Source organism: Lagopus leucura, unplaced genomic scaffold (assembly GCF_019238085.1).
Source record: "Lagopus leucura isolate 7727_CA_CO unplaced genomic scaffold, USGS_WTPT01 Super-Scaffold_100076, whole genome shotgun sequence".
Taxonomy (NCBI): domain Eukaryota; kingdom Metazoa; phylum Chordata; class Aves; order Galliformes; family Phasianidae; genus Lagopus; species Lagopus leucura.
Genome location: NW_024962316.1, coordinates 236,268 through 261,109, shown reverse-complemented (window position 1 = coordinate 261,109; position 24,842 = coordinate 236,268). Strand labels below are relative to the sequence as shown.

The following is a 24,842-nucleotide window of genomic DNA, read 5'->3' as shown; positions in this document are numbered from 1 at the left end:
CCCTCCACCTCCCTGTCAGGGTGGCTCCTCCTGAGCATCATAACCAAAGTAAAATCCATTAAACTAAAGGTAAAGTATATTTTTCTTCTTGAAGTAGCTGGGTTTTAACTCTTCAAGTACCAGAGACATAGATTGTAAAAAAAAAATGACAGAATTTCATGATTGGAGGAAGCAGTTTTGCCCTTTCTACCTAGCCATGACTGTCCAGGGCTCATACTCATAAATTTCAATGTGCAAAGCACATGTCATCAGATGGGTGGCAGGGTGGGTGCTGTGACGCTGCATGTGTAGGTGTAGAGGAACAAGGAGGATTTCTTACCCTCCGTTCCTTCCTAAGAAAGGATGTTTCCCCTACCCATTAGCTCTGCTCTCCTTCCCTTTCCCCTTCCTCCCAGTATGTGAAGTGAAAAAAGAAAAGCATACAAAGTCTGTGGTACCTAAAGGGTTAAAAAACATTGTATTGTATAAGGTCAGTAAGGGTCATTCTTGTGGCTTGGACAGTCAACTTTAAAGCATGTAAAAGATGCAGTGCAGGTGAGTACTGGCTGATCTCAAGCGGATTCACAAATACAGTCCACCCTGTTGCCGCAGGCTCACACACATGTGTGGATCTGCACACACTGCCCCTCGTCCTGGAGCCCTGGGGAGGGCAGGGAAGGGTTCCCGAAGAGCTGTCTGTGTGGTAAAAGCAAGCCAACAGACAGAGCTGATACCTGCCTGGGCTGCAGCTCCCTTCCAGTGAAGGGGTTTGTTGCAGAGGGGGACTCGCAGCCTCCAGTCTGAGCTGCAGTACTTTCCCTCCTGCGCACTGCTCCCACTTTACTAATTCTGTCCCCACGCATGCATGCATGTGTCCAGGGTCACACAGGTTGGTCTGGATTGTGAAGGAAACTCAGTGCCATGAACTCCCCTGATGCGTCTCCAGTATGGGCAGCCAGCACTTGGTGGCTGTTTTCATCCAGGTGCTGTAGTCAATGAGAGTGATGGGGAGGAGGTCCAGGTGGGATCTGGGCCTTCTCCCCCATCCCCCACCCACCACTCTGCCTTCTTCACCTGAAAAAGAGCAAACGACCCCAAAAGGAGGCCTCTCCCTTCTGGGCCTCCCAGTAGATCCCCATGCTGGAGCATAGAGGGTGAGTGAGCGAGCGTGGCCATGCGCAGCTGCTGCAGTGCAAACAGTGAACCCAAGTACCTGCTGGAGCTCCAGCTCTGCTTACTGGGACTTTCATAATGAGTTTCAGGATGGAAAGGGTAGGTCAGGTCAGACCCTCTCTGCAGTGGGTTTCTCAGCTGTGGTGGCTTTGTCTCGACTGCTAAGTAGGAAAGGTGGCTTTTAAAGCACCAGCCCCCAATGAGGAATAAAAAAGGAGCAAACAGCACTGGAAGATGATTGAGTCTTTCTCCTCCATACCCTTAAAAGGACCGCAGTTGTTTCTGGGGTGTGGGAAAGAGAAGTACAACTCCATTCTGGAGATGTTGGTGCTGCATCCATCAGAGCGGAGAGAGCTAAATGGGGAAGGAGAACCATCGGTGGGAATCTGCCACCCTGCTCTCTGCCTCCTGTACAGGTAGCTTACCAAAAGAGAACAGATTGGAGACCCAGATCGCTGGGATTCTGCTGGCAGGGGGAGTGTAACTCAGCCAGGCAGCCAGCAGTGGGGCCGGGCGGCATCTAAAAGCCAGTCATGTGCAGAAACCCACCAGGAGCTTGGTCTGACCTCGTAGCTCAGTTTCTCTCGTTCTCTCGTAAGAAAGTCTTATAAGTTAGCAGTTGAAGCATGGAAGGTAGGTAAACAGACTGGGAATGTTCTGGAAAGAGTCACTTTTGTACCAGTATTATTTTATTATTATGATTTCCTTTCTGATGTTTTTTTTGTTTGTTTGTATGTTTTAAATTATTGGCTTGATTTATGTTTTATTTTCAAGTTTGTTACTTTGAGTTTTGTTTATTTCACATGTTCTGTGTTGCTTTGCGTGGCTAGCCATTACCAGGGACTGCCACCCAAAATCTGCTGTGATTTCTAAAGGCAAGGGCTTCATTCACTCCACTTAAATGCTGCCAAAGAATAGTAATAAAGCATGAAAGTAGGAGAAGAGCACTCAAAACGTCCTACCGGCCAAGGTGCTCAGTGCTGCAGTGGAAGGAACTATCTCAACCATTTTACAAAGCTCTTATTTCTGTTTAGTGGAGGCAAAAGCATGCAGATTTCACAGCACAGAGTGAGAAAAGTGGGACCTGGTTTAGCCGAGTCCTTAAAGCAAGCTGGGCCTAAACATCTGCTGGTGACTCAGGGATGGGAGTGAGATGTTTGAAAAAAAAAATACTTTCTCAGTGAAAGAGCTTTCTGTTGATTGAAAAAGAGAAATGAGAAAGAACACAGCGTTTGTGTACTCCCCTGCTGCTCTCGTGTGATGCTCTGGGGCTCATAAGGATGCCCTCATTTCCAGCAGGATCTGCAGAGTATTAAAACCTATTTGTTGCAGATTGTCTGAGTGAGGTGAGAGTTGCAGACTTACCATCATAACTGATCATTCTGCTTACCAGGGCTGATTGATTGCAATTAGTGATTGAAAGAAGTCTGGTCTGAGATAGCCCAGAGTGACCAGGTTAGCACCAGGGTACAGAAATACCAGACTTTCTCTGTCCAGTAGGCTCCAGGCCCATGGCAGCCCCGACAAACCCGTCCTGCTTGCAGTCTGGTCTCTAAGGACATGGCTGTGGCAGCCTGGGCTTGCAGCGTCCCGCAGCGTGCTGAGCAGCTCTTGCTGCCGTCAGGTAGGGCAGCTCAGCAAACGCTGCAGTGAGGGACTCTGCCCTCCAAAGCTGTCCTCCTGGGATTTTCCCAAATGTCCTGCAGTAATTTGGACAGTGAGTGAAATGAGAGCCAGGCATGCTGCTGCTTCTGAAAATCCCGCTGGTACCTAAATATCCGGACAGACTCCTTTGCAGGACTTTTTTTCTAAGCTCTCCTGTCTGAGCACTTGCCCTCACCCAACACTGCAGGCTCTTTGCTTGGCACCTGACCGTCACCACTCTGTCTTTTCTCCTTCTTCAGTCTGTGCACAACTAATAACTTACATCTGGATGAACAGTCTCTTAAACATACAACTTCTGGCCAAAGATTTGCTTTTCTTAGTTACTTTTCACAGATCCCTGCAAGGAAATTTGAGGTCTCAGAGACCGCAAATTGGCAACAAGGGCTTCGATTGGCAGCCAGGGCAGGATTTGCCAGACCGCTGTAAGGCAGGAGCTCGAAGGAAGGCTCTTGTGTAGGGTGAGGCTGTGCAGGCTTGGTGGCAGACCCGAAGCAGCAGGACCCTCGTGGCCGGCCCGCTTCTGTTTCAGTGCTTTGCTTTATCACATTTCAGTTTTGATGCCCCATTTCACTTCTGTTGGCTTTTTTTTTCTCTTTTCATTAAAAAAAAAAAAAAGACAACAAGAAAAAGCTCTCTTCTTTTTTAATTTTGTCTTCCTGAACCAAATTTTTGTACGTTTTATTTTAGATTTTTTTGTTGTCATTTTCTTTTTTTTTTCTTTTTTATCTTTCCCATCTTTTGTTTTTTTCCCCCTTCTTCCCTTTCCCTCCTGAATTTTCCCCCCTCGTAGAACCGTCTGCCCCCCCTCAAGACATAAAGTGCATCAGCACCAGATCCACCGCCATTCTGGTAAGTTGGCGGCCGCCTCCGGCCGAAAGCCAAAATGGCGTCCTGGCCGGCTACAGCGTCTACTATCGAGCGCTGGACTCTGAGGACACGGAGCTTAAGGAGGTGAATGATATCCCCCCAACCACCAGTCAGATCCTGCTGGAGTCCCTGGAGAAGTGGACAGAGTATCGCATCACTGTCGTGGCTCATACGGAGGTGGGGCCGGGCCCGGAGAGCTCGCCGGTTATCGTCCGGACAGATGAAGACGGTAATTGCGCTTCTCTGGTTCTGTCCCGGCTTTCCCACGCGTCGAATCCCTTCTTGTGGCTGATGCGAGAGCAGGGCCTGCGTGGGCCCCGCGCTGCTCCCCCCCCCGAGGGCTGGAGGAGCGGAGTGCTGTCCCCCTTTGGGGGGGCTGTCCCCCTTTGCCCCTCTGGGAAGCGGGGCTGTGGGCCCCCACCGTCCGTGCCGTGTGCTCCAAGCGAGCAGTAAGAAACTGACGCCAGAGAAAAGGAGGAGACTTTAAATACTGAGACTTCCCCACGCATTTCTTGTTACCTGCTCCTCAGGCTTTCTGGAAGGGTCTCTTCATTAAATTTGCAGAAAACTGTTAATGATGGGCAGTTTACAGTCCAGTTCAGCGGTCCACTGTGGAGACTTCTGACACAAACACAAATGGTGACAAGATTTGAGCTTCCCTGTTATTTATACAGTGAAATAAAACCAGGAAAAATGTGAATGTGTGCGTGGAGGGAGAGCAGAAAACTCTGACAGTGAGGTAAACCCATCAGTAATAAAACCCAGTAAATCGCAGTAGTCAGATCTAAACTCCTCAGGTTTTCTTTCTCCATCCCAAAGAAAAAGGACTGGAAAAGATCAAGTAAAGTTTGTCCCCAGTGTTGGTCCTGTTTCCTTTACCATCTGCCCACATCCAAATGGATGGGTGTGTTACTTAGAAATTGTGGGCTTTTTGCATATCAAGCTCTTAGACACTGCTCTTTTTTAGTTTTATCTTTTCCAAAAATTGACCCTATGTTCCATCTATGACATCTTTTGTTTCCTGACCTGAGACAACGCAGCTTCTGTCACCACTGACCTGCCTGCCCTGCCCGGGAGGACTGGGAACTCCAAGGGCAAGTCTCCCTCCACAGCCTCTTCACCCTAACATCCCTTGTCACATGGCCAGAGCTTTTCTGGCTCCTTGGATTATTAGCTTTGCCCTCAGAATTTGACCTGGAGCTATATGGCTGAGCAAACTGAGGAAAAAGGAGGAATAGCTAGGCTGAGATGGCGCAGATTAGATCCTCCAGAGTGCTTCCCCATCTCACTGAGTAAAGGCCAAATGCAGGCAGTGGAGTAGCCAGGTTGATGTTACATCTCCCCCTTCTTTGAGGGCTGTAGATGGAGCATGCCGTAATGGAAGCTATGGGCTCCAGGCAGAAATCCCCAAGTGACTCTTGTTCCTTCCGTCCCTTCCTCGCAGTGCCCAGCGCGCCGCCTCGGAAAGTGGAGGTGGAGGTCCTGAACTCCACTGCAATCCAGGTGTTCTGGCGCTCTCCAGTCCAGAACCGCCAGCATGGCCAGATTCGTGGCTACCAGGTCCACTATGTGCGCATGGAGAATGGAGAGGCCCGGGGGCTGCCCCAGATCAAGGATATCATGCTGGCTGATGCCCAGGTAAAGGCTCACATCCTGCTCCAACCTCTTTTTCTCTTGTGGAAGCTCTGAGGGGATGGGTGCCACCTTGTCTCATTCCAAGCAGGGTATTACTGAAGAAACGTCTCTGTGACAAAGGTAGATGTTATCTTCCTGCAATTCATTTGCGGTCCCAGAAAACAGCTATTGTGGAAGAGCATGAGCTGCTCTCCCAGCATTGAACTAAATATCGTCCATCCTCCTGTGTCTGCAAAGTCTCTTAAGATAGACAAAGGCCACGGTGGAATCTACTAATTTCTCCCACTCTACTTCTTTCTTCACGCTGGCCTGGTAACTTCTGACCTTGTGTGGCTGCTTGCTCAGGGATTTCTTCCTCATGCTGTGTCTCTGTCTTTCCCTTCTTTCCCCTCTTGTATTCTCATATGCAAAACCTCTCTTGTTCTCTGCTCAGTGGGAAACAGATGACACTGCCGAATATGTAAGTAAAAACAAAACGATCCTCCTGTCCTGGTTCTGTCCCTCCCCTTCTCCCACTTCCTGTTGTGGTGTTTTTCTTTTTTTTGTTTGTTTGGTTTTTTTCTTTGTTTTTGCAGTGCCAGTGTGCCTGTTTTAAAGCCTGTTGTTGGTGTTCCCGTGCATTGTGCCCGCCCCGTTTGCTCTGCTCTGCAACCCTGTGTGATTGTGTAGTTTGTCAGCACGCGGTGGTACTGCAGGGTTTTCCCTTCAGCTCTGAAGGAAAGACAAGTCTGCTGCTCCTCCACAGGGAAGCAGGTGGGACACAGGCTGGGAGGACCTTGAACATACACTAAAGATGAGCTGCTGTGCCACCACCCAGCCTTGTGTCTGAAAAACAAAGTTAGATTGAAAAGCATTGGATATTCAAAGCCCTATAACTTCCAAGTTATCAGCAAATGCTTTGTGCCCTGGAAAGGCCAAAATTCATAGAATACTTGTTTACACAAAGCCCTGAATTGCTGGTGGCTCTTTTGCCTTTCAAGTAGACCATAAAGTCATATGGGCTGTTTGGCATTTGCTGCTTCTGCTAAAATGCTAAATGGTTTTCAGTGATCTTAACTGCTACAAAGCAGCAGGAAAAAGCATTTCCTTGCAGGAGTGGGGTCCCAGGATAATACACTGCTACAGTGAATATATGTGTATCTCCCAGAGATTGCTGGGCACCCTACAAAAGCAAGGTGCTCATTACACATGGAGAGGCTGTGTTGCTTGCCTAAAATGTTAATAGAACTCAGTGATGTGTGTGAAGGCAGGACGGGTTTTTTGACTCCCAGAAGGCAGACCTGTCTCCCTAGCTAATGGCTTCCAAACTTGATTGAAGTCCTGCTATTTTGAAGTGCTGCTTTTCCACCTCGTGCTCAGCTGTGAGGGCAACACAGATATTTTCAGCACCAGAGATTTTCCGAGTGCTGCCCTATAATTTCATTTTTAAAGCACTGAGGTACAGTTGGGGTGAGGGAGAAGAAGGTCACAAAACATGCACAGAATTCACATCTCCCTTCTTCTCAGAGCCATGGAGAAAACCCTGCTGCAGTGCCCCCATCCTGTTTGGTTTAGCATGGATGTTCTGTTACAGCACAGCTCTTGGAGGAGCTGAGTGCTTTATGGGGAAGGGCTGTTCTTGAGGCCCATCTTCCAACAAAAGCTTTTGGGAATCAGGTGTGGTGAGGCTGATAGTGGAGGGAGGAAGGAGGGCATTGGGGATTTGGTAGAGTTCTTAACCTGCAAGCAAAAAACGCCGTCTTGCACTTTGTGTTAAAGCAATCCTTTTAATATTATGAAGGCATTATAAGAATATCTCTGAGCAGAGAAGGGAGGGGATGAAGGATAAAAACACATAATCTCCTTGAAACCACTGAAACCTCCTCTGAGACAGCATAGCGAAGAGGAATGCTTTGAAGAGCACAACAGTGTTTTGATGGCTGAAGCAGTTTGTGTTGAGATACTGGTTGTGGGAGAGGTAGATCTGGAAGGGAACAGATTGAATCAGGGCCTGCAGAAACATGCTGTGTTTACAGAGGGGCTGTTTGCAGCTGGGATGTGCATGCTGCTCACCAGAGGAACGTGGCCCTCATCCTCCTGCTGTTCCTACATCTGCCTAGATTAACCCTGAGTGCCTGGTGGTTTCAGATTCAGGGAATGTTTCTGCATGTTAGAAAAGACCCGAGATTCCCACAAGCAGGAGAGATCTACCTGTGTGTATGTACATAAATATTTACACCATTTTCCTTTGGAATCCTGCAAACAGGAGATGGTCATTGCTGGGCTCCAGCCTGAGACTGCATATTCCATTACCGTAGCCGCCTACACCATGAAGGGAGATGGTGCTCGCAGCAAACCAAAAGTGGTCACCACTAAGGGTGCAGGTAAGACTTTTTTTTGATCCATTGCAGCGCCCCAGTTTCACAACGTCCTGGAGCAAGGAAATTTCTTTCATCTCACTCTCCTCACAACAAATGTCATGCTGCCCCTGGAGAAAAAATTATTTCTAGTAAGAAAATCCTTCATTCCTCAGAGGTAGTCCTCAGTAAATGAAAGAATTTTCTCTTCAGTGCTGCAGGAAGTTCCCACATCTAGAAATACAACAGTGGACAAATTCTTTGCTTGTAATCTTGTGCACTGTAAATTTCAGTGCACCAGAATTAAGAGGATCTTTGCCTGAACTGACCTGTGTGGTGACACTGGAGAGACCCTGCAGCTTTGATGGTGGGCACACACACGTACCGTGGGGAACAGGAGACCCAGAGGCCTGCTGTCACGGTGCTTACTTGCAAAGAGCTGAAAAGCAGCAGAGAGATGAAGGCTTATACTGCCCAGCCTTCTCTTCTTTTAGCATCGTGCCTGAACATACCTGCCCTCGTTGCCTGTGACTAGTGATCAGTAGGGAGGAAAATAATGACAGTATTGACCTTTTCTTGCAAACAGTTCTGCAACCTGGGCTCGCTCTGCACATACCACCCAGATTCATTCCCCCCTTTGCCCTATACTTCATGGCAATGTCTGTCAGCTTCAGTGCAGAGGATGCAATGTAAAGCTATGACAGTAGGGCCTGAAAGGAGTGACAAAGGTCACCAGAGTACTCCTTGTTCCTCCACATGGTTGTGCTGCAGGCAGAAAGCAGAGGCATGCGTTCCACCTGTCCTCTCAGCATCTGCCTTCCTGTGGTTGGTGCTCTCCCAGACAGAGCTCTGCTATGCAGCATGGGGAAGGTTTTGTGTAATGGAGTAAGACTGTTAGGCCTGACCTGGTTGTTGGACTGTGCTTACCTTCTGTCACCCCCATCTTGCCCTTGCTCGGGCTGTCAGGTAATGAATTTCTGCCCTTGTCATTTCTTTTCATTGTCTAGTCTCATCCCTGGCTGCCTGTTCATTTTCTTCTTAGTTGTGGGGCAGTTATTTTCACCCTGCTTCCAGCAGCTTCGTAACTGACATCATCTCTTATTTCTGGAAGAGCTCTGCTTTTGCAGTGGTCAAAGGCCTTTGGTCAGTGCAGCATAATTAACCCAGAGACTTCTGCTGAGGCTCTGGGGGCAGCACAGACCTCAGCAGAGGGCACAGGACAGAAGGGGCTCAGGAGCCTGAAATGTGCAAAACTGGAGCAGCAGCTGCCCTCTATGCTGTTGTCTTTTTCTCGGTCCCAAGCTGATCCCATGCTATATTTCCGTCTTCAGACAAAATGAGAATTCAGCCTTTCTCTCCCTTCTTGCCTCTCCTGCATAGCTAAGAGATGGAGAACAAGGTTGGTTTCCAGGACATGGGAGGAAATAGTAGGGTACATTTGGATGCCAGCATCCAGACTCTTGTCCTCATGCTCTGTAGTATCAGTGTTCTGCCAGAAGCTTTTTCCTTCTCTTGTCTTCTTCCCCCTCCAGTTTTGCTCGTGTGTCTTCTCACTCTCTGGTTCTCTTCTCTCTTGTCTTTCTTCCTGGGCTCTCTGCCTTCTTCATTTTTCTCTCTGGAGCCTTTTTTCTCCCTCCCTTCCTCTCCTGTCACTCTCTTGCCAACCTCTCCCATGTCTCCCCATTAGGGTTTGTAGTGCAGGTGATCAGTTGCAGAGGGATGTTTTCTCCAGCACAGCAGCTATTACCCAAAACTCAATTTCCCCCAACTTGAAATAGCTATTAAAAAAAAAACCTTCCAAGTGATTCTGTAACATTCTTATCTTCTTTGCAGCATTGAGTCAGTATACCTTCTGAGAAGAGAGATCTTTTTTATCATTCAGGGCTAGGGGCTGAATTTAAATACAGTATTACATCCAATTTTCTCCTTTACTGTCCAAACCAATTGCAAAATAAAACACTTCCCCCTGCTTTCTTCTCACCTTTCTCCAAAACAATATTTGTTGTTCAAATGTAATATTTTCAAGCTCAGCTGATTGTAGCAACATTTGTGATAAAAACAGAAGCATAAAAGTAACGGCAGCGTTTTCTCTGTAATGTGTTTCTTCGGTATTTCCAACAGAGGATCTCCCGACGCTGCTCCCAGGCACCCGATGGCAGTTCAAAGTGAACAAAGCATTGGTTTCAGAGGCAGCGCCTCATCCCTCTGTTCACATGTCAGTTGTACACTCAACAGAGTGGTTTCTCTGGAATGACTGCCAGCATCCCTGCCACATGCAGCATCCTTCCCTGCCAGCTCCCTCCTGCTCGCTTTGTTAGCTGCACGGCAGCTTTCCACCCTGCCAACTCTCAGTCAGACACGTGCTGCCAGAGTGGGCCGGGGTCACTCCTATATTCCATTCTCTCTCTCCTTCCTGCTCAATCAGAAGAAACACCAAGGCATAGAGAAGGAAATTAGCTCTAATAGTGGAGTGAATGTAAATGATGTGTGAGCTGCTGGAATTAATGCTCTGATCTCTCCAGCTTCAGAAACCTCTGGGCCTACACATGTCATTTAACTGTGGCGATGGGCTTGCTCTGCTGTCGGGCTGAGCCAGGGCTCATTAGTCAGAGGCACTGCTGAGTTTCTGCAGTAGTCCCCAAACGTGGAGAAACTAACTGACAGGGTGAGGAGGGAGCTAGCTGAAAAACACCAACACTCAGATGTCTTTTCCCTTCACCCAGAGGAGAGAAATTGCAGCATCTCTTCCTGCCCTGCACCTTGCACAGATTTTGGGCTCATATTTCGACTCTCTGTGTGCCTCTCTGTACCCAACTGGTTTGATCAGATGCCTGCCAGACTTTCTTCAGCTGGCCTCGTGCCTGCTGCTCAGGACCTCAGGCTGCCCAGACTTTCCTTCCCCATCCTTCATTACTTCACCCGCAGCTGCTCTGGCCTTCCCAGCCTGAGCCAATCTGTTCCAGTCTCTTTCTGCATGAGCTGTGTTGCTTAATAGAGAGAGAGAGAGAAAGAGAGAGAGAACAGGAGTTTAAGGGATTCCTGCACTCATTTGTCCCTGTGCTGTGATGCAATCTGCTCGGGTGATGAGGACAAGAGGACTCCTGAGTTTGTTCTTCCCAGCTATGGTAAAGTGGTCCAGTGATAAGAGGGCAGCAGGGCTCACCTTTCCTTCCCAAGGACAAGGAACAAAAATCCAGAAATGTGTAAGAACATCACAGCAGCAGCGCATCTCCTCTCCTAAACTTGCTGGAGACCATTCACCTGTAAAGTGGGTGGGTAGCAGCAGCCTGGGGTAGTGAGGTACACAAGGTCAAGGTGAGAACTTGCCACCAATTTGAGGAACCTGTGCTGCAGCTCAAGAGTCTCTGCATCACCTCACCAGCCACCCTGTCCCACACATGGCTTAAGCTGTTTCTGTTCTCTCCCAGTCCCAGGCAAGCCCATCCTGTCTGTGCACCAGACAGAGGAGAATACTCTTCTGGTGAAATGGGAGCCTCCATTGGATGCAGAAGGCCAGGTGATGGGCTACCGGCTCCAGTTTGGCCGCAAGGATGTCGACCCGCTGGCTACTTTGGAGTTCTCTGCCCTGGAGGATAAGTACACCGCTCCCAGCATCCACAAAGGCGCCACATACGTTTTCAAGCTGGCCGTGAAAAGCCGGGCTGGCTTCGGGGAGGAAGCTGTGCAGGAACTCACCACCCCTGAAGATATCCCCAAAGGTTACCCCCAAATCCTCGAGGCGAGCAACATCACTTCCATGTCGGTCCAGTTTGGCTGGCTCCCCCCCGTGCTGGCCGAGAGGAATGGAGCCATCGTCAAATACACCGTGGCCTACCGGGAAGCCGGTTCTCCCGGCAACCCACTGGAAAAAGACCTGCCCCCCTCCCCAGAGAACTCGTACACCCTCAACGGCCTCAAACCCAACACTGCCTATGATGTTAAAATCCGTGCTCACACCAGTAAAGGCCCCGGGCCGTACAGCCCGACCGTCCAGTATCGAACATTCCAGCTGGATCAAGGTAGGACTTACCGGTTTCTCCTCCCTCTCTCTCCTTGTAACCGGGGCTGGTGCCAGGAGGCAGAGAGCTGGAGAGGTAAAGCTAGGCTCAGCCAGGCTCGCGAGTAAATGCAGAGCACTCTGGTTTCACGCTCTGTCCCTCAGCTCCTCTCTGCCTTGTGCCAGGTAAGTCTCTTTTACCACTTTTTTCTAAGTTAAGTCCGGACACCCTTCTTTCACTGGCACCTGAAGTATGGGGCCAGTCGCTATACAGGTGGGAAGAGCATTTTCTTCAGCTTTTGCAAGCAGCCGAAAGAAAACAAAAATCAGAAAACCTCAAATGTTACCTGGGATGGGTTTCCTCACCTGAGCATGCTCAGAAAGCCAGCACCTTGTTCCTGCAGCAGCCACCTGGTCCCATAGTGTGCCCTGAGCACGGACAGGGTGAGGGGCAGGGCCACGCATCCTCCCTCACCCTCTCCGGGATTAGGCATGAGGTCAGGGAACATTAGGTAGTGAACCTTGGCAAAACTCAAGCAAAGTGTGAAGGAGGGAACAAGCCGTTCCATTTCTGCTGCAGCAGCCAGAACCTGACTGGCAGACTCTTTTGCCAGTGTCTGACATTGTCTTCCTTCTGTTTCTTGCTCTTCCTTTCCTCTGCTGCCTTTTCTTCTTTGTCCCCTTCTTCCTCACTTTTCTCTCAGCAGTTTTACCCAAAAACTTCAAGGTGAAGATGGTGACGAAGACGTCTGTCCTTTTGAGCTGGGAGTTTCCTGAGAATTACAACTCTCCCACTCCATACAAGGCAAGTAAAAAGCAAGAGTCAGAACTGTGTTCCTTCTCAATTTCCTGCAGTCTTGTCTGTTCATTTGAAGAACAGATCATAAGAGCCAGAAATTCTGGATCTGGTTCTCAGATATGAGCAAATAATGGTTAATCTCCAAATCAAGCAGGTGTGCTGATAATCAGCCTGTGGGGTTGCACTCTTACCTCTGTTACAAAACCTTTGTCTCTAGGCATGTTACCACACTCTTCCCATTTCCAGAGAAGAAGTTCTCTTCGCAGAGAAGTTATAAGGCCTTGTGCTCTGTCTGCCTTGTGCCTGGGGACACTACAGCCCTTGAGACAGACAGCTTCCCACTCAATGTCTGCTGTACCTGTGTTTGCACAGGTTGCTCTGGTTGGAACAGGGCACAGTCAAGCGGCCCGTGTTCTCTGCAAACCAAAGGAAAGGAGTCTGGTTGTCTAGGCAATATCAGTCTTGCTCATGGTACATCTTTGCTGCCTCTTCTCCCTGCGCAGATACAGTACAATGGGCTGAATGTTGATGTGGATGGCCGCACCACTAAGAAACTCATCACCAACCTGAAGCCCCATACATTCTACAACTTCGTTCTCATGAACCGCGGCAACAGCATGGGTGGCCTGCAGCAGAATGTGGCTGCCTGGACCGCTGCTAACATGTTATCTAGGAAGCCAGAGGTGACCCACAAACCTGATGCTGATGGCAACGTGGTGGTGATTCTCCCTGATGTGAAGAGCTCTGTGGCTGTCCAGTAGGTTTCTGGTAAACTGCAGACTTGGTGTATTCAGTTCATGTCGCAGGGAGTCCATAGCACAAGCCCACAAGGACTGCAACAGAGGGTGTGTTCCCTGTGTGTTCAAACGTTGCCTTAGTCTTGTCTCATGGAGACACTTCCCAGGGCTAATGCAAAGGGAGGCATGTTATGTGGGGCTGTCGCTGAATCCAGAAACAGCAATAACAAGTTTGATAAATTAAAGATAAGAGGTTTACTGGGTTGAGCCACCAGGAGTGGGCAAACCTGGCTTTCCTCTGTCAGTGTGTGCACTCTCCTGTCACTCCCAGAGTGAGATTCAGGCCTATTTCTTCTGATTATTCCCAACTCTTAGAGCTTACTACATTGTGGTGGTGCCTCTGAGGAAGTCCCGTGGAGGACAGTTCCTGAACCCCTTGGGCAGCCCTGAAGAGATGGACCTGGAGGAGGTGAGTGTGGCAGAGACTGCAGCCAGCCGTAAGGGAAAGAGCAAAGAGTGTAACGGATGTTACGGTGACTGGAGATCCTTGGAAGAGTGGGTTTGGGGTGTGTGACCTGTGTTCCCAGTAGCTAAAATGAGACGAGTTGGAGTGCCATGGTTTGGCGCTCCCCCCTTCCCGTTTCCTGAAGGTGCTGAAGGCATCAGTACTCACAGTGTTCTTTGCTTCCTGCAGCTGGTTCAGGACATTGCCAGGCTCCGACGCCGAAGCCTGCGTCACTCCCGTCAGCTGGACTTCCCCAAGCCCTACATTGCTGCCCGTTTTCGTTCCCTCCCCAACCACTTTGTCCTGGGTGATATGAAACACTACGACAACTTTGAGAACAGAGCCCTGGAGCCGGGGCAGAGATACGTCATCTTCATCCTGGCAGTGCTCCAGGAACCTGAGGCAGTAAGTGCTGCCTTGCCCTCTTTAGATGCTTGTGGCCATGCTGTCCCCATTATCAACCAGAGACAGCAGCAGCTCTTGTGAGCTGCCAGCTCCCCCCCTGGCATTCTCTGTAACTCACTTCCACCAGATGTTAGAGCTTTAGGGTTTTTTTCTTAGTGAAAGCCTTCCAGTCCAGCTGTGGACTATTGGAGCTGTTTATGCTTGTGTCTGCACCCAGCAAATGTGCTGTTCCTTGGAGACAGGCTGACAACACAAGCATCTTGTGTGCTGCATCTGCATTTTGTCAGTCTGCTTAGGCAGGACTTGCTACACTTGTGGCTCCAGATACGAGGTCAGAGTGGAGGGTACTGAACTATCAGCAGTACACTTCAGTTCAGGGATCCCTGGGCCAAACCGCTTTACAAAACATAATTTCTTTTAACGATTGCCCCTGTATTCCTTAGAGCAGTGACCCCAGATGTCCTGCTTTGAGACCAGCATGCCACATGTCCTGGTTATTGCTAAGCTCCCCACCAAACAGAGAGGGGAGCATTTTTTTAATGGAAAACTAGATCTGCTCTCTTCATCACTTCATCACCGCAGCCGATTTCAGTGGTGTTGTGTTTGGCTTTACAAAAATAACTGTTTTAATATTTACCTGCCCTCCTCCCTCATGCACAATAGGAAGCAGTTGAATACTTTGTTGTTTTTAAATCCCCCTATGGAATTGTAGCAGGGAGCTATTTGAAATTAAGGGTTTTCAGAGGGATTTTTCAAAATAAATATTTAGTTGTGTGTTCGATATTAAAGGATTAGGCTGACACGCTTGTGAATGCATTTCTCAATCGGATTACTGCAGCTTGTGGTAGTTTCTGCTTTAGAACGAGGTACTGCACGCTCACTCACAACAGCCTGCAATCACACCAGCTGCCTCATATGAAGCAAAATTGTAGTCTTGCTGAGAGCTGATAGAGTTTTTGAAAACCCAGAGCCCGAATCTCCTGTTCTTGTCCTATGCCAGACTTTTCACTCAGACCAAGGCCTGCCAGTTCAACTCTATGCACTTTGGTTTTTGTAGTTTCTGTGTAAGATGGGAGCACATCTTTCTTGGGGTGGGAAGGTTGTAGCAGGCAGTGCTCCTTAGCTAAGACTCTGGTGGGCTTAAACATGCCTCTTATTTTCTCTAGAGCACAGCTCCATGCAGATGAAGCAGAGGTGGCCTTTTAATTCCTTCCCTCTATTTCTGTTATCTCTTCTATAACATTGCACGTTTGCCTGTCATTTTCAATCCCTGTTCCTTCTCTGAACTCTGTTCCACAATCTTTCATATCTTCCAGACTTTTGCTGCTAGTCCGTTCTCCGACCCTATCCAGCTGGACAACCCTGACCCACAGCCAATCATTGACGGAGAGGAAGGGCTGATCTGGGTCATTGGGCCCGTCCTGGCCGTGGTGTTCATCATCTGCATTGTCATTGCCATTCTGCTCTACAAAAAGTAAGTTATGCTTCTTGCCCAGATCTGTGACAATTCTGAATGTCTCCAGGAATAACTGGAGACTGGAGTCTAAAGGCAGTTTCCTACTTGGTCCTAAAATTGTTAGTTGGAGAGCAAATCCTCCCACCAGCGCCAGGGAGGATTCTTAAGGCAAAAATGCTGAAATAGTGAACAGCCTCTGGAAGTCTCTTTTCCTTGGATTTTGGAGTAGCTCATCGTGCACAGACAGGAGTAGAAGCCTCTTGAGAACAGACAGGTCACACCATGCAGTAAAAGAGGACAGGAAAGGAAACAGAAGCTGAGCAAAATAAATCAAGAAAAGAGGCAGGATGGCAGCTCTAGCCAGTACAGCTGTGTCCATGGGGACGTTACCCATTATGGAGAGATCTCAATTAACCCTGCTCCACCTTTCATCTGCAGAGGTGCATTTGCTTATGCACATGCGAGTATCTTTTATGTCCCAGACTATGTGAAGCTGCTAGACAGAAAAGTACTGCAGGGAGCAGGGACTGCCTCGTTAGTGTTCATTAGCGCTGGGGAGTGCTGGTCCCACCTTCCACCTGTGTTACCAGGGGTAGAGCTGAGCGAATGTTTCCCAATTCTTCTACAGTTCCTTTCTAATCTGGACATTTGTCTTGTCTTTTCTCCACTCACTGCTTTCGTGGACAGCAAACCAGACAGGTAAGAGCACCAGATTTGCCATTTACTAAGGTTCTTTTTCTGTGGGCTGGCTGTGTGTTAGGCAGTATTAACTGTCTCTGGTGATGGGGCTGTGTTGGTACTGTTTCTACTGCTAGATCTTTCCTAAAGGACACCCACCAAAGACCATGTTTGAACTGGGGCAGAAAAGGGAAAGAAATGCCAGCTTTCTTCTGCCTATTGCTCCTAAGTATAATGGCCTTTCTCAAGCAAAGCAGCAGTGACAGTAAGCAACTCATAAAACCATGGGTTAATGGAGCAGGGAAACATGCATTTGTGTTGTAGTCAGTGGGTTTTCTTTATGTCTGAGTGTCCATATAGGCTTCTCTGAGCCACTGGCATACTAGAAACAGAATCTCACCAGCTGAGCTGTTCTCACCCTCTTATAAAAGCAGTTCTTGTCCCATCACCCAGGGACTTCTAACAGTTTGCTTACAGCTGCAGAATGAGGCTATTTCAAACCATTTTCAAGGCTGGGAGAGCTTTCATTGAAGTAACGGATGAGTTTAGCCAATGAACTACTTTACAGCAGTTTCAGAACTGCAGCAAAAATAAACTACTCCTAAACTGCAAAGTGGTGTAATTCCAAAATGCTGCCCCATTAAGTGCTGGCAGGGCTCATGCCACTTCTTCTAGCTATTAATGATGTTAAGAGACAGCTAACAGTGCACTGAGCAAGCTCCTCTCTGCCTAAGCAATTACCATTATTGCTGCGGGCTTATTATGGGAGGCATCTGTGCAACCTGGGCAGGAGAGGTGAGGAGCTTTACAGCCATCTCGTGAGAGGGGCTAGGACAGTATTTGCAAGCCCTGAGGTGTGGGTACATGTTCTCTGCTCATTCAAGAAGTTCTGCTTCCAGCTGCGTGTCACTGTTCCCTTGCCAGAGGTTATCGACTCTTCAGATCAGCGCTGGGCTTTGCTTCCAAATTCTTTTCAAGGAGAATGAGCCAGGTCAGCAAGGACTTTTAAACTGCCTCAGCTAACCTAGCGTGTTTTAAGCAGAATAGATTTTGAAGCACTTTCATGTGCAGCTCAGCTGGCACGTCAGAGCGGGCTTCAGCTTCTGGCAAGGAGGTGAGACAGATCTCAGCAGGCACAGCTGTGATGGGAGAGGATGTGTCTGTGCTGGTTCTGGACCCAGATTTTTAGGGTTCTGTAGATCAAAAAAAGGTTGAAAACCACTGCCTTGACTTTTCTGTCTGCGAGGCAGTAAGAACTCCTAAACAAGCCAACGGAGAAATAGCAGTACTTTATGTCCAAGGTCATGGTCAGGAGATTCTGTACTTTTCCAAATGATTCTGTTGGCTCTGGTTCTCAGGCTGAGTGGCTTGGCCAGAATTGGAACGTTTCCACTTGCAGAGCTCTGCAGTGTTGAGTGGAGGTTTGTCTGTGCAGGGGAGCTGTGGTATGGGTTCACAGTACCTCAGCTGCTCCTTGTTGCCTTTTTGTACTTCTGCTGCATGAAGGGGGAACTTCCAGACTTGCATGTAAACTGCTGAGCTGTTGTAAAACCAATCAAATGCTACAATGATAAAATATTCCGAACCTTACCCCTTTTCTGATGCATTTTGTGTAACTTATATCCTTGTTCAGGGCATGGCTGTAGCTGACCCTGATTTCTGGGGGAGCTGAAAAGACCAAGAGGCCTCTCAGCTAAGCTGCTTTGTCTTTTTAATTTATTTTTTTTTAAGCAAACGGAAAGATTCAGAGCCACGGACAAAATGCCTCCTGAACAATGCTGAAATCACCCCTCACCACCCCAAGGACCCTGTGGAAATGAGGCGCATCAACTTCCAGACTCCAGGTAACCAGCTGCAAACTGACTTCTCTCGCTGGGAGGGCAGAAGCAGAGCCCTTTCCCCAGCCCCTTCCTGCCATGCTGCAGTGGTGCTGCCTTTGAGACCTAGTGCTAACTTAGCATGCAGCCAGGGAGCCTCAAGACTTGCCTACGCTAAGCAAGACTAATGAAATTAACCTTTCCTGGGAAACCATGAGAGCCTTGCAGACTCCACCTAGCAATCGCGAGGCAGGAAGAAGAGCTTTCATGGCAACCTAGCTAAAGAAATCAGTGCATTCTGGGTGAAGTACACAGCTGCAAGTGTAGCTACGCCAAGCTTGCCTGCCCACCAGCACTGCTATGCAGCCTTGCGCTGGGAAACCCTGGGGTGGCAGAGATGAAGCATGGCAGGGCCGTGTGCTTCAGCCAAATCTGTAACTGGTCCTTGCTCTGTACACACCAAAAGGGTTCCATTAGGAGCCGGGCCTGCCCCACGGGTTGTGAGGACAGAGAAAGGCAGCTGGTTGCTTCACGCAGGAGAGGCAACATCTCCTCAGTGTACAGCTGCTAAGCTGGCATGTGACTACGCTGTGTCCCATCAGAGAGGCCAGTGCACCCTCCTTTCTGTGCACCCACATCCCCATGCACATGCATGTCTAAGCTGCCTGCATGGCACTTCTGCAGTCCACCACTGACACAGGCCAGCACGGGCACATCCTCGTACACACACGTGTGGTGATGCCGAGCAGTGCCTGTGCACTGGTATGGACCTCTGCTTCTGGTGCTTGAGGATTTGGAAAGGGAATTGTGCTTTTGGGGGGGGCTGGCTATTGTTTTCAGTTTGTTTGTATTGTTTTGCTGTTTTGTGCTTGTTAGTAATGTTTCTGCAGCTTTTGTTTCCCCATCCCAGTCCTGTCCTTAGCATTGTCTGAGTTTGCTTAGGGCAAGGCTGACAAGCCAATAGGTATTCAGAAAGCAGGGGTCCTCAGGGAGCTGCAAGGACAGTGCTGGACTGAGGCGTTTGTACTAAAAAGTTAGGAGCAGCATGTCGGTATCTATCCAAGTGTAGGAAAGATTGAGTCTCAGCTAGAGGATGGAAGCAGGTTTAATCCAGCATGCAGGGACTGAATGAAGAGCAGTTCAACTGCAGCTGGACCCCTAAATCAGCTCTTACTCAGTGGTGCTCTTGCAGGAGAGTCTGAAGGTATTTGGGATCTGCAGCAGGAGAACTTGGAAAACTTCAGAATCCTGCTGTCCCAGCTGCCCTTTGCATAAACAACAGTAAGTTTGTATAAGCCACTTCTTATGAGAGTCTCCAGCTGCAGCTCAGCAGCAGTTTGTGTTTGTCTGGCCTCTGTGGTTTATGCTGGGTGCAGACAAGAGGTTGGCCTGTGAGTGCTCCAAGTGGTGATTGGAGACTCAGGAAAGAGCTGCGCTCGTTGAAACTGATTCTAGGATAAGTGCAAAGATAGAAGATCCAGCTTAATCTGGATGCTAAGAGGCAAGTGGGAGTGCTGCTTTTTGTGTTTGCCTTACTGAATATTTCTCCCTGTCCTTGCAGGACTGCAGTCAGCTGAGGAAGAGGCACTTCCTAGCTTCAGTTAATGTGCTCAACAGACGGATGGGTCTTTTGCTAGTTAGGTCATGCTTACCTCTGAATTCTTGATCTGAGAGGCTTGTAAAAGGCAGCAGAGACATGCAAGGCTGCTGTTAGGACTCAGCTAGAAGTCCGTAGATCTCAAAAAGGCTGCCAGGTTTTCTCCTATCTAGCCTTAAAAGGATACTGCCAACTTTTCTTCGTAACGCTGTCCAGCTCGAGATAGCTGGCTGATTTCCTCTGCTGCTGTTTGTAAGGCCATGGAATGTTTGAAAGGATCTGGGAGAGGTGATCACCTGCCTCCCACACTGATAGCCATTGGGCAAAAAGGGAACAGACAGAAATTCTGATCTCAGTGTGCTGGGGATGATGGGCAGATTGTGGTGCGGTTTTCAGGTGGAAGGCTCTGTAGGGGCTGTTGGACTTAAAGCCATCTGAGTGAAGTCTGTTGTGGTTTATAGGTGGCTGTGGGCTCTTCTCCAGCAGGTTTCCATGTTGAGGGGTCTCTGTCTTGTCCCCAGAGGGGTAGCAGAGGGGGGATGTGGGGATGGGAGCGGGCACAAGCAGCTCAGACAGAGGACAGAGCAGCACAAATCTTAAAGAGCCTGTCCTTGCCTTATCAGCACAAAAAATAACTTTCTTTTCCTCTTTAGATTTATGTTGTTTTGTTTTGTTTTTTGCTTTAGCATGAAATTTTTCAGAAAGTGTATATTTTATTTATTTTTATTTTTTTACTGTTTTCTGCAGATTCTGGTCTGAGCAGCCCTCTCAGTGACCCTGAGTTTGACTTTGAAAGTTAGTTCCTGTGTGTTTTTGTTCCTGTTGGTTTCATTTTTTCCCCATAATTATTTTTTCCTCTTCTATCGCTTTCCTTTCCAGTTCTGTTTCGTTCCTGTTACTTTTTATTTTTGCTGAATTCTCTGTATTCCTGCAGTGTCTGCCCATCTCATCCCTTTTCTGTGCCATCTGTTTGTCTGAACAGCGCTTCCAGTTTTACAGTACCAAATATCAGGCCTTTTGCACAACATGGGCAGTAGCAGCAGCGTAAAGGATAGAGCCCTCAGCAGCAGTATGGGACACTGTCCATCCTTCCGTGTCTCTCTGAGGATAAGAATGTGTGTTTCAGGGCTCTCTTTTCTCCCCATTGTCAATGATGTTCCGTTTCTGAAGCTTGGCTACGTGTCCCTCGTACTTATTCCTGGACAGAAAGTGATATTTTGTGCACCAGCATGTGAGCCCTGTATGTGTGTGTGCCTGTGGTTTTGTGTTCATTGCTTCATAACGTGGGGAAGGAGGAAATGAGATGCAGCTAACGATGCCCTCTCTTTGGGAAGAGCCATGTGGGCATCTTTCTGTGTAGATGGGGAAGGGGCCTTTGCCCATCTGTGGCAGGTGCCTGTTCCTTGGCAGCGACTTGTTCCAGCAGCACAAAGACCAGAGGCTTCTCCAGGGCCCTCCGCAGCCCGTGGGTTCATGCAGTGCCATCCAGCCTCAGTCGCTGTGCGGGAAGAGACGGGCTCTGACCCATGGAACAGATGTTAGGGTGACGTTGCTGGTGAGTTGGCTGGTGCACAGAGAATCAAGTCTTTTGTGATAAGATTAGAGAGATTCAAGTGATTGAAATGTTAGATGAGAGCAGCTCTGAAAGACTTCATCCCCATTAGAAGCAAAGATCCTGGCTTTGCTGAGTGATAGGGGCTTTTTTTTTTTTTTTTGTGCTGGGCAGGGAAATAATGGATAGATGGGAGGTTTTATCTTGCAAATGTGAAGAATTGCAGATGCTGCTGGTGGTCTGGGAGGTGAGAGCTGGGACAGTCCTCAGAATAGCTTACTCCAAACACCACTCTGGTTGCTTTTGAATCCTCCCGCCAGTACTGTTTCAGTGCACCTGCTGCCTCCTCTCAGCCCCTTCACTGGAACACCTGAAGGCTTTGTGTGTTCTTTCAGCCCACACCAGGGCTCCTTCTGCCGCCCCTATTGCCAGGGGTCACTGAGCTGGGAAACCTGGAGCCACATCCTTCTTGACTAAGGGGAGTTGTTAATTAAAGCAGTCAAAAGAGCTTCAGCTGAGACCGGCTGGTACTGCTGGAAAGCGCTGCTCCTGGCTCATTGAATATCAAACTCCACCTCAGCTTTTGTGGGAATTCCAGTGTGCTTGGTGTTCTGGCCAGTGAAGTGCTTATTACTGCAAAGGTTTCCAGTTTTGTTTTATTATTAAGAGCCCCAGAAATCAATCCTACCAGGAGATTCCTGTCCTTAACAGCAGCAAAACCAGATAAGCTCCCACATGCTCTCAGCCAGAGCTGTTGCAGTGGTGGGAGGTGGACACACAGCGGTCCCTGGCAAAGAGAGCTGATTTTCAGGCACTGGGCACACTGACCGTATCTCATGAAGGTTGTTTAAGGAAACTTGTGCAGTGCCTTCAGAGGGGACACGACTTCTCTCTGCACATGGGTGCAGTGGGCCTTTCCCAGGCAGACCCCGTGCTCGGAGGGAATGATGCTTACAGCTCTGTGATTTCAGAGCCAAAGAGCATCTGATGGATTTTTTTCTTGCTTGCTTGTTTCTACCAGGCTTTCTGGTTGCTCTTCTTTTTTTTTCCTTTTAATGTTAAGTGTCCATTTTTTGGAATTTCATCCACACTGCTGTGTTTCTAACCACACCTCAGCAAGCAGCCCCTGGGTTTGTCAGCAGTTGGGTGCTGGTGGCAGGACTAGAGACCTGAGACAGCAGCCGAGTTGCCATGAGTTGTTCTGAGCAGGGCTCGGCTTTGCTGTAATGCTGCAGCTCCAGGTGTGTTTGCTGTCCTCTTCAGCCCTTCCATTCAGATGCAGAAGGACAGGGCAGAATGAGCATGGGTTGGAACTGGATGTTCTTCCAGGTCCCTTCCAACCCAGCCATTCTAGGATTCCTCTGAATGGCCCCAGTCTGCACCTGGTGTGGAGCAGGTGGCAGCTCTAGTGGGAAGCAAAGGGGGAATCCTTTGGGTGAAAGGGGCAGGAGGTGCTGGGAGCCCATGCTCTGTGAGCTGGAGGTGTGTTCTGCCTGCTAGCCAGTGGAACAGCATGGAGCCAATCTAGACTTGGGAGTTGTTTTCTGGTGTTTTTTTTGATCTGTTCTCCCCACACAGCCCTTCCATTTTTGGGTAAGCTTCCTTGTGCTGAAAAGAGACATCTAGATAGCTTAGAAAAGAGCACTGGAGTGGTGGCTGTGACCCTCACTCTGGCAGATGTGTCCTGCCCCCAGGTCTGGGGGAGGCAGCGTCCTTCCAGGGCTCACTGTAAAACTGAGGATGTCATGCTTGCTTTGCCATCTCTGTGCTGAGATTTTGGAGTATCTGACCATGCTGCTGCCACTGCCGCTGCTTTGTCACACACCCAACACCCACGGGGCTCGAAATTCTCCCTGGCTTCCATTTCTTCTCCACTCCTTCCCACAGGGGCACTGCCCAAGGCCTTTCCGTGTGCTGCTGCCCTCACTGGCTGCATTTGTAGCAGGATCAGCTGGCAGGCAGCACAGGAAGGCTTTGGAAAAACATGATCCAATGCAGATGAGCAAAGCATGGAGAGCTTTTCCACCATGATTCGTAGTATAGTTCTTCGAGATCATGAGATGAGAAGGGTCCCTGCTCCTTCCAGAGCTCCAGCTGCCCTTCTAGGAGCACCGTAGGCACAGCTCTGCCTTTGCTGCTCAGCCCCATTCCTGGCTGGTTGCCTTCAGCCTGCTGCAGTGTGGCCCTCAGTGCCAGGAGGTCTTGAGGGACACAAGCTCTGTTCTCTGTCTCGGTATGAGCACAGCTGCTGTTGTCAGGGAAGCTGGTGAACTAGGGTTGTGAAGCGTTGGTCTCCCCAGTGAATTGTTTCCCATTCCCCAGACTAAGGAGGGTTACAAAGATCTTCTGCCTGTCTGACACAGAAGGTAATGAACTCACAGCAGAGTTTGCTGATGGGGCTTGTACAGCTGACCCTTCAGACGGACCTCTGGAAGGTCTTCTGCAGTGCACGAGAAGGAAGAGGAGCCAGCACTCAGCATTTCCGTAGCTGGCTGCGTTCTTGTGGTAGTGAGGGTTAAGACCACCACATCCATGAGCTCACTGAGAAGCCCACAGAGCCATTGGTGTGCTACAGACAATTCCTGAAAAGCCTCCTTTGCTTCCCCCATCTGCATCCCCTTCCCTGCCCCACATGGTCACAGTTGGCTGGATCTGTGCCCCTTCCCTTCTTTTGTGTTGGAGTTTGTTTACAGTCATGGCGGGTGCTGTACCATTTGCTGCGTAGGTTCCTCTGGCAGCATTTGCTCATTTTAAGTCCACTGTTGGAATCACTAACGCACATCTGCTCTTCAGATTTTACTTTTTGTTTTGCTCTGATTTACGCATTTGAAAAAGGGGCCATTGTGAAAACACTCATTTTACTGTTGTTTTTTTAATTATTTCCGTGATTTTTATTTTTTATTGTTTTTACTTCCAAGGACACAATTTCGAGCCCTGAATTCTTCTCTTCTAACCTCCCTACTTTCATTGCAGATCTTACATTGTAATTTATTTTCTTTTCTTGTTTCTTCTTTCTTATAAAATGTGTGACAGTTGTGAATTTTAGTTACTATTAAATGAGATTCTTTTCCTGCTGTCTTGTCTTTTAGGTATGCTCAGCCACCCACCAATCCCTGTTTCCGAGCTGGCTGAACACACAGAGCATCTCAAAGCTAATGATAACCTGAAATTATCCCAAGAGTATGAGGTATGAGCAAAAGTGAGTGCTGTGCATGGGTTTGCAGAGCCAGGAAATCAGGCAATTCAGAGAGGCCTTCATTCAAACATACCTAGCTTCACTTTAAGGATCTGGTCACTTGAAATAAAAAACCTATTTATATTTTTAAAATTAAGCACTTCCTAGTTTCAGTTCCAGATGGTAGAAGACTTCTGATCCACGAGACTTTCCTTTGCATGGAGGGAAGATCTTGCCATGTTGTGCTTCCCAAAGTTTTAGACAGGTGGGATGGGGTGCTGTCCTTGAGAATGGCTTTGTCACATTGCTGGATGTGCAGAGGATGAAGCAGAGGGATGAGATACCTGGCTCTAGAAGCTAGGGAGACAGGCAGTGGCTCCTCCACAGCTGACATTGTCAGCGGCCAGTGAAGCCAATGAGCTCTTTTTTCTCCTTGCTAATATTTGGATACTCAAATGGGCTCCTGCAG

The 24,842-nt window shown here is 48.7% G+C and overlaps 1 protein-coding gene across 13 annotated transcripts in view; it reads left to right on the top strand.

Moving 5' to 3' along the window:
- PTPRS (protein tyrosine phosphatase receptor type S) overlaps positions 1-24,842 on the top strand; it is an 88,371-nt gene that overhangs the window by 49,620 nt on the left and 13,909 nt on the right. The window contains exons 10-23 of one of the 13 annotated variants that reach the window (XM_042887288.1): positions 3,608-3,913; positions 5,129-5,322; positions 5,753-5,779; positions 7,565-7,682; positions 11,084-11,674; positions 12,360-12,457; positions 12,955-13,208; positions 13,564-13,657; positions 13,883-14,098; positions 15,415-15,572; positions 16,242-16,253; positions 17,964-18,076; positions 20,394-20,441; positions 24,288-24,385. In XM_042887288.1, the coding sequence (XP_042743222.1) occupies positions 3,608-3,913; positions 5,129-5,322; positions 5,753-5,779; positions 7,565-7,682; positions 11,084-11,674; positions 12,360-12,457; positions 12,955-13,208; positions 13,564-13,657; positions 13,883-14,098; positions 15,415-15,572; positions 16,242-16,253; positions 17,964-18,076; positions 20,394-20,441; positions 24,288-24,385 (2,327 nt within the window). Of the gene's footprint in view, positions 1-3,607; positions 3,914-5,128; positions 5,323-5,752; positions 5,780-7,564; positions 7,683-11,083; positions 11,675-12,356; positions 12,458-12,954; positions 13,209-13,563; positions 13,658-13,882; positions 14,099-15,414; positions 15,573-16,241; positions 16,254-17,963; positions 18,077-20,393; positions 20,442-24,287; positions 24,386-24,842 lie in introns of all 13 variants that reach the window. The other 12 variants (XM_042887287.1, XM_042887292.1, XM_042887290.1 and 9 more) reach the window with 12 other exon arrangements.